This window comes from Saccopteryx leptura, chromosome 12 (genome assembly GCF_036850995.1).
Source record: "Saccopteryx leptura isolate mSacLep1 chromosome 12, mSacLep1_pri_phased_curated, whole genome shotgun sequence".
NCBI lineage: Eukaryota > Metazoa > Chordata > Mammalia > Chiroptera > Emballonuridae > Saccopteryx > Saccopteryx leptura.
In genome coordinates this window covers 10,361,152-10,378,775 of record NC_089514.1, presented here as the reverse complement: position 1 = coordinate 10,378,775, position 17,624 = coordinate 10,361,152, and the positions used below count along the sequence as shown (strand labels likewise).

Genomic DNA, 17,624 nt, shown 5'->3' with positions numbered 1-17,624 from the left:
TCGTTAGGGTTTTTAAATGATTTCGTGGACGTGAAACCTCGCAAGCAATGTCCGGCTCTGGCACGTGTTAGCATTCATTAAATGTTAGTGGTAGTATAGTGACTGTTTCTATTCAGGGAAAGACACATTTCACCCACTCTTTTTAAAAAGTTAAAAAAAAAAAAAAAAAGTAGGGAAGAAACACGCCTCGCCTCTCTCACCAGCCCTTCGCACTCCTGTGGGAACAGCTAGAGGAGGTGGACGTGCACAGCTCGGCCCAGTGGCCCGTTTGTCCCGCTCCTGTCCCCTTTCAGTGTGTCGTCCGTGAGACGCACGCCCTCTCTGATCACGCCAGAGCAACCTGCGCGGGTGCTGGGTGGCGTGGGGCGAGGCCTGAGCCCGCCTGCCCTGCCAGGCAGGTCTGGCTGGCTAAGCTCAGTTCGGGGCACATGTCCGCAGAAGCCCATGAGCTCAGCAGACCACGTCCGCGTTTTCTGGTTCAGCTCCGGTTGTGGCGGAGCTCAGTCTGATCACTGACTTTCTGAGTCTGGTATCTCTCCCGCGACTGGTTCTGGCCTCAGGGGGGCGAGAAAAGGGTCTTCTCCCAGCTCTCTAAACCTCCAACCGGTGCGTCGTAAATTCTTATTCAAGTGAAGGCAGTTTTCTGCCCTGTGATGCACTTAAACACAAAGCAACGTGGTCACAAGCAGTTTCTGGGACCAGGCTGCTGAGGGGCGCTGAACATGTGAAATGACAGCCTTCCCTGACTCCTGTGAGGCCCGAGGCCATTTATGCCACATTCTTGGAACTGGACATGAGAGATTATCAATAACATATGTATTAAAATACTATTTTCCAATTACACACATATATATATATATATATATGTTAATTGAAAAATAATTGGAGAGACCTGTGCTCAGCGCTTTCCACATACTAATCATTTACCCAGGCTGCACAAATAACAGCTAGAGCACCTGGCCCTACCTGGCAGGGGAGAGAATGAACGTGTTAGGACAGAACCTAACACCACACCTGCTAGAGTAGAGTTAATAAATGTCATTTGTTCAACTGTCATCGTTTTTGCTCTTATTATTATTGAAAGCTCTCGAGTAGCCCACACACATTTTACAGAAAGAGTGGAAGGTAAAGGAACCCGGCCAAGGCCACCAAGAAGCGAGAGGCACAGCTGTGACTTGAATCCAGGCGTGTCTGACTGCTGAGCTCCACTGCCCCAACCTGGCACCTGAAAGTTCCAGAGACTGAGCTTCCTGCCCTTCCCCCAACGAGGTAACTGTTCCACGCCCCTGGGTCTTAGCCCGTCTGTTCTCTGGCTGAGGAGTCAGTCCCTGGACTTAAAACACAGCTCAGACATTCCCTTCTTTTGCAGCCTTCCTTGACACTGACCCCATCCCACAATCTTCCAATCCAATCGAGTCAATGTCCCTTTCTTTGCACAAGCCCCTTGGACATTCATCAGTGACCCTACTGCTGTTACTTGCTCACATTGTCCTAGAATTACTTCTGAGGATATCTTACATCCCCGACGAAATCATGGACTTCTGATGGCTTTTCCATTTCTAAATCCTCACTGCCAAGCACAGTGTTTGGTACACAGTTGTTAATTGATAAATATTTGTTGCATTCCCTATAAGAAACCAGTAACTAATTGCACACTACGGTGACTGGCCCATCCCGGTTTACCTAGAACTGCTTTGGTTTTAAATCTGAAATCCCTGCATCCCAGGACACCCCTCCGTCCCAGGAAAACCGGGCTGGCTGGTTACCCCAGTGCATATACTGATCAGCTGTGGATATGTGGACACACACTATAGGAATGCACCATAGGCAGACTGAGGGCCGACCCTCCAGGGGCAGTGGATGTGGGAGACTGACTCCCTAGTCACCCATTTTGGCCATAAGCACTCAGTAATGTGCTGGGATCGTTCACAGTAACTTTCCCAGAAGGTGGGCAGGCACTGGTCAGTCTCCGGGACAAGGGGGAAGGGCCACAAAGAAAAACATCTCCCGCAGAGAGGATGGTCCAGGCCAGCTTCCGGCTGCTACTGAAGGGAAGCTGATGGATCCACAGCCCAGGGAAGGAACCAGCGGCAGCCAGACGGCGGGGAAGCCCTGCCCTGTCAGCCGTCAGCTGTCCTCATCCGCACAGGTGCCCACCAGCCTCCACTCATCAGGCCACTGACAGGCGAGAAGGGCCCTGGCCCAGGACAATCCCACTTACCATTCTGTTGCTTCTCTCCCGACTTCTCGGCTTTGGCGTTTTTCCCACGAGGCTTGTCGCTCTTGCTGGGCCGCGTCCCGCTGACCCGATTCTGAGCTTCCCCGGGTGTCGCTGTCCCCGCCTGGCCTCCCTCGGCCGGCTGCGCGGCTTCCACCTCCTTCTGCTTCTCCTCGGCGTCCAGGCGCGCCCTCTCCTCCGCCTCCTTCTTGGCCTTCTCCTCTGTGTCCACGGCAGGTCAGGCAAGGCGTTGGAAAGATAGAGAGGGAACCCCGTTAGAAGGACCACCGCTTCACCCCAAAACCACTCACCGGCCCTGGTAATAATGCACTAACATGACCTCTGGGGCTACTGAGTGTTTCCGTTCATTCTAGTCAGACTGGCATTTAAATTCAGGAAATAAATCAGATTGGGCCGTGACGAATATTTCTAAAATGAGTAATCAATCATAGTCATCAATAAACCAATATTGTCATTAGCATTACTAATTATTTTTATCATCAACCACTTCTCATCAGCGTGTCCTCTATGCCAGGTTGTTACACTCAATGCTTTTAAGGATCATTTTCTTTCATTCTCAAAACGGCCTTGGGGGGGTGGCTACTATTCCTGTGACTCTATTTTATGCGCGTGGGATTGAGGCTCAGAGACCACCAAACTCTCCCACGGTCACGGTGAGCCCTGGAGTTTCACGTAGGTTTGCTTAGGACTTGGAGTTTAAACATAAGCAGTTGATTATAAAACAAAAAGACCATAAAAAACAACCACCACTAGGACAATACAGGTTCGGGTCACTGCCGAGTTAAAAGTAGGAAGAGGAAAATTACATTATCCAAAAAAACCAAAAAACAAACAAAAAACTATCTGCAAACTGTCCACCGCAGACAAAACAAATCAGAGTCTGGAGGGAGAAGGGCCAGAGCGGGACATGGTAAAGGCATTCCCGATGGTTCTAGTCCACCATCCGGGTTTACAAGCACCGATTTAAAGTTTAAGTGACTGCCATCCAATATTCTGGGACATTCCACTTTCCAAACAGGAAGTATTTATACTTTACAATGAAAAGTTAAAGATTCCCTTACAAAACAGCATAATTATGTGCGTGGACCATATAATACGTCTTCTGACATCTGCAGAAAGATACAACTACAGGGTAAGAGTAGCCTCGCAGAAGAAGATGGTGAGACGGCTTTCTCAGTGGACCTCAGGGCCACCGGAGGTCTGCCGGAATGTTCCAGACTTCCTCTTGTCCTTCTGGAGTGCCCCGAGGACAAAGGTCAAATGTCATCCCCACCCCTGCACCCCTGATTCCCAGGGCTTGGTCCAGCACCTGGCACTCAGCAGATGCTCGTGGAGTATTTGTTGACTCACTGAAATGCACAGAGCAGGCATGACTCGCCCTCTCTGCCAAGGAGCCCAGCTTGTCATCAGCAGTCGAGACTGGTGTCAAGTGCAGAAAGTACATAAACACAAAGCCCCGCCCTGAAAGAGGGAGCCGTGTGACAAATGGTTTCCTTAACCACTAACACAGATGAGCAAAAAAAAAAAGACTGTTCTTACTATGCAGAGAGGGAAACTGAGGCCTGGGGGAAGAGAATTAATTCATACTCAGGCTTCAGAAAAAATAATCTAAAACCCCGTCACAGAACCCCCACAGGAATCTGTGGCAAATTTTGAACAATCAAAACATCCCCAAGTTTGAAATAATTTGGATTAAAAACAGAAGGTGTTAAAGTCTGGATTGCTACAAAAAAAAGAGCATAAAATATCTGAACAAGAAAAATTCATTTGACAATTGAGTCAGACCAATTTTCTATGGGAAATCTAGATGAAAAAAGAATGGAAGGAAGGAAGGGAGGGAGGGAGGGGAAGGGGGAAGGGGGAAGGGAAGAGAAGGGAAGAAAGGAAGGAAAAAAGGAAGGGAAGGAAAACTGGGTAGGGTGTACATTTCCGAAACAAATCTGTTTTTGCTCAATTTGACAGTAGGCAATTGATATTTAGGTTAACAAATGATAACTCTTATGACATCATAATCAATTCCACCCCAAGCTGGACCCACTAGGGTTCCTTCCCCTGGGTGATCACACTCCACATGGTGGCGCTACATTTCCCTTCCCCTTCTCCACTTCCAACTCATCCTCATCTTCCTGAAATTGCTGATATTAGTGTGAGCAACCATCAGCACCCAGAGTGGTACTCTACTCAACACAAGTAGACAAAAACAAGCAAACACATCAGCAAGAGAAAAAAAAAAGAAATTAAACCCCATTTGAGACTGTCTGTGATGTGACTTGTTATGAAATGTCCAAATGAAGCAGCAAAAAGGTGAAAATAGAGCAGAGCCCTCATGATCCACAAATGACAGCCCCCTGAGAGCTGCTTCTGCCCCACACTGAGTGTCTGTGCAATTTTGGAGAAATACATGGATTTCTCCATTGAATTTGCCTTTCCGAATAATGATACTATAGGCGCTTGGTTAAAACAGTATTGGGCTAGTTACCACTTAATATAATTTTCTGAACTGCCTACTTAAACTACTTACAAACAGAGAGAGAGAGAGAAAGAAACTACCGACTAAAAAAAAAAATAAAATATCAATACTATATGAATTGTGAACAGTTAACTCTCAATTCTAGACAATAGCAACAGAAAGGTACTCCTAGACATCTATGGACTCAGAAGGTGTTCCCATGGGTCCTTTCTAGCAGTCTTGGCCAAAGAAGCGCTCCAGCTGACCGAAAATGTTAATATTAAAAATTAACGAACAAGAAAAATGTTAACGCTGTTCAGTAAAACTAGTAAATCTTAGTATTTAAAAATAACTGTTGTCGGCCCTGGCCGGTTGGCTCAGTGGTAGAGCATCGGCCTGGCGTGCGGAAGTCCCGGGTTTGATTCCCGGCCAGGGCACACAGGAGAAGTGCCCATCTGCTTCTCCACCGCTCCCCCTCTCCTTCCTCTCTGTCTCTCTCTTCCCCTCCCGCAGCCGAGGCTCCATTGGAGCAAAAGTTGGCCCGGGCGCTGGGGATGGCTCCTTGGCCTCTGCCCCAGGTGCTAGAGTGGCTCTGGTCACGATGGAGCGACACCCCGGATGGGTAGAGCATCACCCCCTGGTGGGCGTGCCGGGTGGATCCCAGTCGGGCACATGCGGGAGTCTGTCTGACTGCCTCCCTGTTTCCAGCTTCAGAAAAAAATAAAAAATAAAAAATAATGTTGTCAAGCTAGACATAACTGTGATGCAAACATTAAAAATAATAATAAAGGATAAGTTAATTATAAAATAACCATTTATTTATATTCACCGAGATTGAAAATCTCATAATGAAAATTTCTGGTGAATAGGGAAAAAATAAGTAAAATTTCAATAAATTTCTCAACATTTGCAAAGGAGTATCACTACATACTATGGTATTTAAATTGGTAGAAACATAATTCAATAAAAAAGTAATGATAATCTCTAGTAAAATAATAGTAGGATGTATTTTAAATACTCATAAAGTAAAAAAATATATATTTATATATATGACAAATGGGTATGGCAGATATTGCAAGATATTTTTCCAACTGAAGAATTACCATCCCTAATAAATGAAAAGTTATGAATCAATAATAAAGAAATAAAAATCCTAGGAGGATACATGAAGAGGCACTCTTCAAGCGAGTATCTCAGTATACTTCCACTGGGAGGAAACATACGTTTAAAAAAAAAACTTTGAGAAAAATGTGCTAATAGTTATTGAGCTTTAAATTTTTTCATTTATTTTGACAAAAGAATTCCACATATAGAAATTTATCCTAGACAAATAATCAGAGGTAGGCTCAAAGATTTTTAAACTTGTATGTTCACAATGATGTAATATATAATAATGAAGAATAAAAAACAGAATGGTCAGAAATCACTAAGACTATTCAGTATCAGAAAAAAAATGCTCAAAATAGAAATAGAATAGTAAAATACAAAACAATATACTCTGATCCAAATTTATGGGGAATATTTAACTTATATAAATGCATATAAGTAAAATAAAAAAAGAATTACATCAGAATCTCAACCATAGTTCTAATCTGGCTAGAGAGCCTATAAATGATTTTTATTTTCTTTCTATATATATTTTTTTAATTTCTAGCTCAGCATTACAACCTAAACATGCACGATTTTTACACCAGAAAATTTAAAAAAAGGTTTAAAAAGTATTAAATAATGAATGGAACTTGATCAACATTAATCAGACCTATAAATTGTTATACCTATACATCTTTCTTTGGGAATAATGATTTTTCAGCTCTAAGAGCTATAAAAAAAAATAATATGGATTTAATCTTTCCTAACAACTCTGGGTTCTGGTCTACCCGGCTTTGCAAATCAGTCTGGTTAATAAAAACCAAGACATGAGAGCCAAGGCCGTCTCTGCTCAGTTTAATGACATCTGTCAGGTGCCCGTGCAGGGCGGTTTCCTGGGAGTCACGGCTTTCTAAAAAAGCACAATGGGCTAAACGGCCTAGGCTCATCTAATTCAGACTGACCATGAAGGGAAAAACCAGATGCAAAGTGGCGTTTCTTAACACCGGCCAACAGTCGGCAGCATCTATTATTACTGGGAGGCTGAAGATGTTATACAATATTAGTTACAGGAGGGCGTTCCACCACCATCTTCTTAACGTCGCATTCAACTTTCCTTTCCAATTTTGAAATGTGACAGCCAGCAGGTAACAGGCCCTCGCTGCGTGTAGGCTCTGTCTTCCGTCCATCACGTACATTTCTGCTCTTTGCTTCGGCTCTGTAACGCATACGGGCAACCCCCCCTCCCCCCCAATGGAATAATCTCCTCAAAGAATCTTACCTGCATTGCCAAAGAGCACAGGGCAAGTGGGGGATTCAGTTCTCCCTCACCCCACCAACTGGAGCTTGTTTTGATAACTGAATGATCCTCCCACAAAATAGACATAACCCGGGCCCTGTTCCCTTTCTCGCTGTTCTCTATTTCTAAACACAGAGCCTTCTTCCGGGCTCCAACCCAGGCACCCTGCAAGTCCTGGCTACGAGAGGCCTTTCCAAATACCCCGAGCAGGATGATGACGGACAAGCCTTTTTATGCTTCCAAAATAATGTCAGCACTCTCTCTTTCAGCGTACCTGATAGACTTAACAATTATTAGCTGTTTGTGAACCTGTCCTTTTTAAAGGGCCGGTTTCCTTCTGGTAAAGAAACTTTCTAATGCTCTTCCAGGTGATTAGTTTCAGCAGGTAATTTTAGTAAGCCAGATAATTGCAAACAAATGGCTTTGAAGTACCTCTAAATTGGGTGTTGTCAGGAATGGGGTTTTCGAGTGCAATGCGTGATTACAGGCGTGGGGGGGGCGGGGCTGTTCCCTTGGAGACGAGGCAGCGGCTGCCTTCCACACCTGCCAACAGGGAGGGTTTAAACCCCGAAGGCATCTGCGTGGACTGTGAGGGGGCCACTTTTAAAATACGGAAGAGGCACTGGCTCCTTCCAGGGCTCAGGGTGCAACCCTTGTCCCGAAATGAAAAGGGCCCAGTGATGCCTTTGGAAGCACCACAGATATAAACCCAGCGCCCCACCTGCAATGAGCAGCCACCTGGATAGGACTTTGTGGATCAGTCACTGTGGGTGGCCTTTGAGTAACTCCAGCTCCAGGGGAGGTCTCTTCTCTTCTACACTGAATGTAGCACACACCCCCCCCTGCCACGTACGAGGGGCCCAGACAGCCAGGACCCGCTCTGCCCGGCCACCCCACTCTCCTCCCCTTGTGCAGGCGCTGGGGGGACGGATGGAAGTATGGAGCCCGTGTCTGGGGATGAAGCCTCCTTGCCTGCCATGGGGGTCGCTCAGGGCTGCTGGGTGCGGGTGACATGTGCCAGGCCTTTCACTGAACCCCCACTCTTCCTTTGAAAGAGACTCTGTTGTGATGTCACCTCCCTCCCTCCCCTACCCCAGGGGACTGTGAGCTTTGATGACTCATCACTGCACCCTGGGTACAGAACCTGGCACACAGTAGGCACTCGACAGATGTTAGCAAAAGCTGAGTGCCGCTGAAGGCTGGCCTCCACAAACCCACTGGGATCGGCCCTTCCCTGAGCACCAAGAGCCATCCGTGTCCCCGGAATCAGGCTCACGGCTTCGTACACCTCACCTCGGGACTGCGCCCTCACCTAGACCATGGAATGAGTCTACAGCACGTGCCGCCCGTGGGGTGCGGGCTCCACAAACACAGGTGCACCTGTCAGCAAATACATTTCAGCTCTCAAGAAACACAGCTGTCAGTCATTCCTTTGGCGCATAGCACCAACAGTCACAACATTTCTGATCTGAGTTTTGCTGACATTTAACTTCAGCCGACGCCTGTCTACATGCGAGTGACCTTCATCTCGGAAGATCAGCCTAAGAGGGATGACTAAAGGGACAGTGTGGACCTGAAAGGAAGATACAAATGCACGTAGGAAAATTGCAACTGCTGTCCCAACGCAATGGCTGGGGCAGCTACTGGACAGGCTTTGCCCAGATAAAAGACTAAAAAGCTTCATCACTGTGCCGTATGACACGAAACAAGAATGACGTCACGTGCTAGCAGAAAACAAACCATAACAACACCCATCTCTGTGGACTCGTCAGGCCGAGAAAAGCGGTCTCACCCTATAAGCACACAGGTCGTGCTGGCAGGAGGCTCAGAGGCCTGTGCCATTCTGTCCTGCATCGACCTTTAGATATAATGAGGACCAACAGAGGGTAGATGCTTCTTCACAAACTGGTAGTCACAGCTCAGTCACAGGGACATAAAGTTCAGCATTAGGGGAAACGGTCAGTAATACTATAATAACTATGTATGGTGCCAGGTGGGTACTAGATTTACCAGGGGGCTCCCTGTGTAAATAATATAATTGTCTAACTGGTATGCTGTACACCTGAAACTAATAGAAAATTATATGTAATGTCAACTGTAATTGAAAAATAAAAATTTTTTTTTCTTTTTTTTTTTTGTATTTTTCTGAAGGTGGAAACGGGAGAGACAGTCAGACAGACTCCCGCATGTGCCCGACCAGGATCCACCCGGCACACCCACCAGGGGCGACGCTCTGCCCACCAGAGGGCGATGCTCTGCCCCTCCGGGGCGTCGCTCTGCCGCAACCAGAGCCACTCTAGCACCTGGGGCAGAGGCCAAGGAGCCATCCCCAGCACCCGGGCCATCTTTGCTCCAATGGAGCCTTGGCTGCGGGAGGGGAAGAGAGAGACAGAGAGGAGGGGTGGGGGTGGGGGTGGAGAAGCAAATGGGCGCTTCTCCTATGTGCCCTGGCCGGGAATCGAACCCGGGTCCCCCGCACGCCAGGCCGATGCTCTACCGCTGAGCCAACCAGCCAGAGCCGAAAAATAAAAATTTTTTAAAGAGGATCGATGCTGAACATTCAGCAAGCTGAATCTCGACCCTGAAATGCTACTTCATCTGCGACACCTACGAATCGAGGGCGGCAATGCCTTGTTTTATGAGTAGGAACGGAGTGGTTTGGACAGGTCTCCGGGAAGATCCCCCCCCCCCCCCGGCACCCTACCTTTGGGCACCTTGGCCCTCCACCGCTCCCGGTTGACGTGCACGACCTCGGTCCACGTGGTTTTAAAATTCTTGTAGTCGACGGGAATGACGGAATTGTTGACTGGGGCACTTCCTTCTGAGCCGGCGCTCTTGACACCGGACCGCTTTGCATCTGCCAAACTGAGGCTGTTCAAACTGGAAGACAAAAAGAAAAAAAAAATTTACACGCAACCTTAAACCTGGCGAGATGGGCTGGAAGAGGAGAGTTAGTGTTTGGAGAATGTATGCCGCAAGCAAGCCCCGACGAGAGTGGTGAGCACCCGTCAAGCTGCGGCTGTGAAGTTTCTGGGTCCTGAGGTTTATAATTCTTATTTTTCTTCTTCTTTTTTTCCAAGTGAGAGGAGGGGAGATAGACTCCTGCATGTGCCCCAACTAGGATCCACCCAGCAACCCCTGTCTGGGTCTGATGCCCTGCCCATCTGGGACCATGCTCACAACTGAGCTATTTTTAGCACCTGAGGCAGAGGCTCCACAGAGCTGTCCTCAGTGCCCAAGGCCAATACACTCAAACCAATCAAGCCAAGGCTGTAGAAGGCGAAGAGAAAGAGGGAGAGAGGGGAGAGGGGAGGGGTGAAGAAGCAGTTGGTCGCCTCTCCTGTGTGCCCTGACTAGAAATCTAACCTGGGATATCACATGCTGGGCTTATGCTCTACCACTGAGCCAACCAGCCAGGGCTATAATTCTTAGTTTCCATATATGATGGGTAGAAAATTGTCTTTTTTTTTTTTTTTCAGGAGAAAAAGAAAATCAACATTTCAGCCTCCTGAGTATCAATATTTCTCATATCTCGATCTATCTATCTATCTCTATTTGTTGATTAGTATACTCTTTTTCAATATGACTAGAATTCCCTTTGTGGTTTTTTTGTTGTTGTTGTTGTTCTCACTTTTCTGCAATTAACTAATTTGAATGTAAACTTCAACTTGGTTCCACAGTTCATCCACCTGCTTCTGCACCGACTTCTATCCCAAGTTACTCAGCCACTTGGTCCTAGCCCCCTCCAGCCCTGCCTCCCCCTGTCCCTGGGTGCCTCTGACCCCAGGCTGCCCAAGGCCAGGGTAAGGTGGTTTCCTTTTGTTCCCGGGGGAAGGTGGAAGAGGCAGAGACAGTCTGGAGACCAGTCATGCAAGAGACCTTTGTTTTAACATCAGTATTGCTTTACACTTTAAACAGGGCAACTTTGCAAATTTAGAAAGTGCCATCCTTCTGGGTAACTTGAAAGAAAAGTATCACACCTTCTAGGTGGCTAAAGCAGTGACTGACAGGAATGCAAAGTCACTGAATGACAATGACTTTGTCATTGGTGGCCTGGAGAAGCAGAGTCCTCTCCAGCCCAGTGCTTGCAGAGCTGCAGGTGGGGGACGCAGACAGGGGCTTCCGTCCTCCCCAGCCCTGACACGGTCATCCACCCAGAGTGTCCCTGGGGTCCCACTGTCCTAACATTCCTCTTGCCTTCCTGTCTCCCTATTTACTCCACCTCTTTCTCTTTTCTTATCGTTTTTCTTTTTTCTTTTTTTGTATTTTTCTGAAGTTGGAAATGGGGAGGCAGTAAGACAGACTCCCGCATGCGCCCGACCGGGATCCACCCGGCACGCCCACCAGGGGCGACACTCTGCCCACCAGGGGGCGATGCTCTGCCCACCAGGGGGCGATGCTCTGCCCACCAGGGGGCGATGCTCTGCCCCTCCGGGCGTCGCTCTGCCGTGACCAGAGCCACTCTAGCGCCTGGGGCAGAGGCCAAGAAGCCATCCCCAGCGCCCGGGCCATCTTTGCTCCAATGGAGCCTTGACTGCGGGAGGGGAAGAGAGAGACAGAGAGGAAGGAGGGGGTGGGGGGTGGAGAAGCAAATGGGCGCGTCTCCTATGTGCCCTGGCCGGGAATCGAACCCGGGTCCCTCACACGCCAGGCCGACGCTCTACCGCTGAGCCAACCAGCCAGGGCATAACCCACATTTTTTCAGACGAGGAAACTAAGGCAACTTGCCTGAGATTGCACCGCTAATGAGTAATGGGATCAGGATGTTCACACCTGCCACAAGCGAAGGCACCGAAAGAGAGAAGGTTGGGGGTCGGGGGAAGTTGCTACACTGAGTACCTGCCAATCACAAGTTAGACCACGGTCACCCCGGACAGGCCAGCCGGGAGAGTACCGATAGTACAACTTCAACTCCTCTGAGAAAAGGAAGAGGCAGACAGCTCTCTCATAAGAAGGAGGCAGGACAAGCATCATTATGAAATACACCCCCACCTTTTCCAAAAGAAAAATCCTCTCCTCACAAACAGGCCAGCCTGTCCCCCTCCCCCCCCCCCCCGCCTTCAGGCTTCCCCACTGACCTTGACCGCCTCTGTCCTGCCCCACCAGCTGGGGAGGTGTCATCAACGAAGGGACTCACGATCTTCTCAGTCATGTCCGTGAGCACAGTGAAGGTGGGTTCCACGATGAAATCGATGAAACCTGCGGGGGGACAGCAGAGCTCCATGTCGTAAAGGTGCTACCTGTGGACCTGGGCCTCTCCCCACGGGTCCTCAGGGCACCTGGGGCATCTTTTAAAGCTCATCGACCCAGGGACTCCGGATCAGAGCAGAGAGTGGGTTGGTCTTAAGTCACTCGATCTATTCCTTCCTTTGAGTATCGTGAGTCATCTCCATTTCTCCTGCAGAATTTTTCTATTGACTTTTTAATAGATAGTTCAATAAAGTGCTTCAAAAATATGAATTCAACATCCACTATGCAACAAATGTCGGGATAGGCACTGCATAAAAGACGAAGATGTATATAACATAACCAGCCTGCCCTCTGTTCACAGGAGAGGCCAAAGGAGCACAAGAGTGACCCCTAGAGGAAGTATGCAGAAAAAAATAACAAAGGAGAAGCCCAAGTAAAGGTCCCTGGGAAGGTAAGGGAGGGAGAATATTTTCCTTCCCACTGAGAGGGCTGCAAACAGCTTTATGGAGGTTGTGATGTTTGAGCAGAGCCCTAAGGCTATTCACTCTCCGGGAAGGGAAGAGGGTGAAATGAAATGACAAGGACAGAGACAAGTGCAAGATGTGTCTGAGGAATGACTGGGGCTTTCGGATCCCTTTGGAGTGCCTTTAGCTCGGCTTTGCATACAGCCGAATCCTGACCTTGTACGCCATCTCTCTGCTGGAGAGTCCTTGCACTATCTCTGTTCCCACACTCATCTCTTCCCAGTAACCCTACAGGAGGCACCCAGCTGGGCTCCCTGCCTCTGGTCTTACACAGAACCCTCCAATTAATCCTCCACGCTACGGATAAAGAAACCTTTCTAACACAGGGGTTGGCAAGCTTCTTCTATAAAGGGCTAGAGAGTACATGTTTTAGGTTTTACGAACCATTTCTATGACCACTCCTTATCTCTGCCCCTGTCATCCAAAAGCAGGCATCAACAATAGACAAATGAACAAGCTTCACTGTGTTATAAATAAAACTTTATTTGCAAGACCAAGCAATGGGCCAGATTTAGCCCACTGATTTATATATATTTTCTAGCCTTACTTAAAATGTGTTAGCTATGCCCTCACTTCCTATAGGGAAATAGAAAGCATATGCTGTTCCTTACGTAGTCTGTAACCTGGGCCTGATTTCCTCTCGAAACACATCCTACCCTTCATTCTAGTCTCTGCCCACTACTCCGGCCACGTGGAACTGTTTGGAATCCCCTGGCTGTACTAGACGGCCTTACATTTCCCTGCTGAGCATATGCTCATCCTTTGTCTGAAACGCCCTTCCAGCTGCCGCGGACACATCCCTAATGCACATTTCCATTTGCTCAGCCACTGCCTACTTACCTCTTCGGACTCACCTCAAATATTACCCGTCAACAAGTCTTTCTGGGGCTAATGGTTCACACACTCTGTTTCGTACCCAGTTATACAATGTACAAAACTCTACCTTAACACACTAATAGATTTTGTTTTCCTAACACATCGCCCGCCACCCAGTACAGAGGACGGGGACAGCAGCTCCATCCACCCCCGCCCCCCAGCCAGGGCCAGGAGCGCAGCAGGACGGAGCCCAGTCCCAGCCAGAGAACCACGGGAGACAACTGACCTTACGTCCCGACAGCCCTCTCTGCCTTCCCCTTCTACCCACAGCCTGGCAGATACGTACCTACTTGCGACTGAGCCACCATGGTCGACTTCCGGTCACACAGAGGAGAAAAGGGCAGCCCCAGCTCTGCTTCCCTGTCACCCTAGAAAAACAGGAGGCCATGGTGACTCAAGGACAGAAGGCCCAGCCACCCAGATATCATTCAGCAACGTCAGCTGCCTTGAAGGCCAGCGGCCTTTAGTTTAATTATTGCAATCACACCCTGTACTAAGTCCCCACGGGGCCTGCTTCTTGGCATAGAAGACAGTGAACATCCGAAGCCCTCTGGGGTTCCATCCTTCATCCGACTGCAAAGCTAAAAGGTTGAGGGGGAGAAAGCGTCACCAGGCAGCGACACATCCCCCAGGGGAAGGAAGAAAAGCTACACGTCCTGTGGCCTCGAGCCAGCACCCCAGTCAGAATTCCTGTGTGCGTCCCAGGCGTCTTGTCTTGAGGCCTGTGGCTCACCTCTTCCTGAGCCGGTGAGCCCCCCGCCCAGGTGTGGGCAGTGCTCAGGACACAAACTCACACTGATTTAAATTTCTCCTCCTCGTGCTACCTAAAGCCATATGCATCTGGCATATGTGCTTCCGGGTTCTCAACCTCAGGGCTCAGACCACAATGAAAAGCGGACCAGAAATGCAGAGTGGTAACCCTTGCGTGTGTTACCCTTGCTTGAGCTAGACGATGATCAAGTGTGATTTGCAATCTCACCAAAAAGCATCGCTGTAATAAGCACATGCTATGGAAAGTCTAAGCCAGGGGTCCCCAAACTACGGCCCGTGGGCCACATGCGGCCCCCTGAGGCCATTTATCCGGCCCCCGCCGCACTTCCGGAAGGGGCACCTCTTTCATTGGTGGTCAGTGAGAGGAGCATAGTTCCCATTGAAATACTGGTCAGTTGGTTGATTTAAATTTACTTGTTCTTTATTTTAAATATTGTATTTGTTCCCGTTTTGTTTTTTTTTACTTTAAAATAAGATCTGTGCAGTGTTCATAGTTTTTTTTATAGTCTGGCCCTCCAATGGTCTGAGGAACAGTGAACTGGCCCCCTGTGTAAAAAGTTTGGGGACCCCTGGTCTAAGCAATGGTGGAGATGGATTTTAAGAACCTGAACTGGGCCCTGGCCGGTTGGCTCAGCGGTAGAGCGTCGGCCTGGTGTGCGGGGGACCCGGGTTCGATTCCCGGCCAGGGCACATAGGAGAAGTGCCCATTTGCTTCTCCACCCCCCCCCCTTCCTCTCTGTCTCTCTCTTCCCCTCCCGCAGCCGAGGCTCCATTGGAGCAAAGATGGCCCGGGCGCTGGGGATGGCTCCTTGGCCTCTGCCCCAGGTGCTAGAGTGGCTCTGGTCATGGCAGAGCGACGCCCCGGAGGGGCAGAGCATGCCCCCTGGTGAGCAGAGCGTTGCCCCTGGTGGGCGTGCCGGGTGGATCCCGATCGGGCGCATGCGGGAGTCTGTCTGACTGTCTCTCCCCGTTTCCAGCTTCAGAAAAATAAAAGAAGGAAAAAAAAAAAAAAAAAAAGAACCTGAACTGGAAGTCACACACACCTGCAGAAAGGGAACACACGTCCCAATCTGACAGCTGTGATGTTGTGTTGATTTGTTTTATTACAAAAGAATTCTCAGATTAATGGCCACTGACTTCGGCTTGAAAGTGGCCTTCCTCACACTAACTGTGCGATCAAATAAAGTTTACTTTCTTTCTCTACATTTCAGTTTGATAATCTATAAAATGTGGGATAATCATCCCTGCCTCATGGGTTATGAAAAGGATTAAATGAGACAATGTAGGCAAATAAGAAAAAAACAAAAACAAAACTATGATCGTTTCTCCATGGGTATCTCTAATAGTTAAGATTTGAGAAACATTGAGGGAATCTGTGACAGCCAATACACCCTGATTATATTCAGTACCACCAATATATAAATATTAATAGTAAATAAAGAGTAATAGCAACCCGGTTCAAAACAATGCTTTCTCTTTCTAAGGCAGGTTTCTATTGAAAGGGAGGAACAGGAATGAGGAAGTTGAACGGTGGGGCCACAATGAGCACTGGAGACATCCAAGGGTCTCAGGAACAGTCCTGAGGTGGCTCGGTCCCCTCTGCACTCTTGCTGGTAGAGACATCCCACGGACACAATGGCTCCTCTGTTTCCAAGTATGCCTGCCTGAAGGCTGCGCGCGCTCTCTCTCTCTCTCTCTCTCTCTCTCTCTCTCTCTCTCTAGCGGCGTGATAAAAGTCACTCACTCCCCAGCTCTTTCTGCTTGAGCAGTATGAACAGAAAGAAGAATATTTATAACATACACTGTGGCTCTGCAGATGGTTCAGCGGCACAGCCCAGCTGAAACAAATAAAACCCACTCTTACTCCCTACAGAGCAAGGACGCGAGTTGTTTGGTCGGTACATTTTACTGGGGGTGGTTTAGAAGAAGTGGCAGTGAACAATGACCCCCTGACTATTAATTAAGATGGAAGCTTTTTGTTTTAGTGTGAGCTGTGTTCCTTTTTTTAACTTTTATTGAATTTATTGAGATGACATTGATTAATAAAATTATATAGGTTTCAGGTGTACAATTCTATAATACATCGTCTGTACACTGTATTGTGAAGTCATCACCCCAAGTCAGGTCTCCTTCCATTGGTGTTTCTCCCCCTTTATCCTCTACTCCCTCCCCACCCCCTTTCCATTCTAGCATTAATTTGGATTTTATTACTGAAAAAGTACATGTTAAACAGCTTATCCCATGAATTTGCCTACGCCCATATCTACACAACACATACATCTTTGGGATTTAATTAAGCTGAGTACACTTGACTATTAAAAGCCTACTTTAAAGTAGTGGTCATTGAATTCCCTTTGGAGGACAGATACATTTATGAATTAGATAAAAAAAAATACGTGGCCTGACCAGGTAGTGGCACAGTGGATAGAGCATCAGACTGGGATGCCAAGCACCCAGGTTCAAAACCCTGAGGTTGCCAGCTTGAGCGCGGGCTCATCTGGTTTGAGCAAAAGCTCACCAGCTTGGACCCAAGGTCGCTGGCTCGAGCAAGGGGTTACTCAGTCCACTGAAGACCTGCGGTCAAGGCACATATGAGAAAGCAATCAATGAACAACTAAGGTGTCGCAATGCACAACAAAAAACTAATAATTGATACTTCTCATCTCTCCGTTCCTGTCTGTCTGTCCCTGTCTATCCCTCTGACTCTCTCTCTGTCTCTGTAAAAAAAAAAAAAATGTAGAAAGTAATACAAGAAAATGTACTTCTACAGGTAAGTCCAATTTGATTGACACAGAATTTTCTGGCTCTATCACAACTGGCCCCGGTGGAATGACTCGTACACTTCCCTCTTTACTAAAGAGACCAATGCTTTCAACCCAGGACAGATCAATTTTTTAAACTGATTCGTAAAATAGCTAAGTAAAATATTCCTGGTTTCTCTGAAGTCAATACCCCACAAGTAAGAAATAAATCTACTTTTCAAGAGCCAGGAACATTCACAAACATTGATTACACAGTAGGTAACAAACTAATCTCGCAATAAAATCCAAACAATGGAAAAAATCTTTAATCAAATTTCAATAAGACATAAACTAGTTATAAAACCAGAAAGCAAAAGACCCTACCACTGGAAAATTATACCAACAAACACCTCTATCTGAAGCAACTCTTGGCTAAAAAAAGAAAACA

At 47.7% G+C, this 17,624-nt stretch overlaps 1 protein-coding gene across 13 annotated transcripts in view; it reads right to left on the bottom strand.

Annotated features, from left to right (window-relative positions):
- PDE1C (phosphodiesterase 1C) overlaps positions 1-17,624 on the bottom strand; it is a 436,629-nt gene that overhangs the window by 45,070 nt on the left and 373,935 nt on the right. For all 13 annotated transcript variants that reach the window (XM_066354394.1, XM_066354395.1, XM_066354396.1 and 10 more), the window contains 4 exons: positions 13,951-14,032; positions 12,153-12,273; positions 9,779-9,954; positions 2,222-2,440 (listed from right to left, as the gene is read on the bottom strand). In XM_066354394.1, the coding sequence (XP_066210491.1) occupies positions 2,222-2,440; positions 9,779-9,954; positions 12,153-12,273; positions 13,951-14,032 (598 nt within the window). The remainder of the gene's footprint in view (positions 1-2,221; positions 2,441-9,778; positions 9,955-12,152; positions 12,274-13,950; positions 14,033-17,624) is intronic.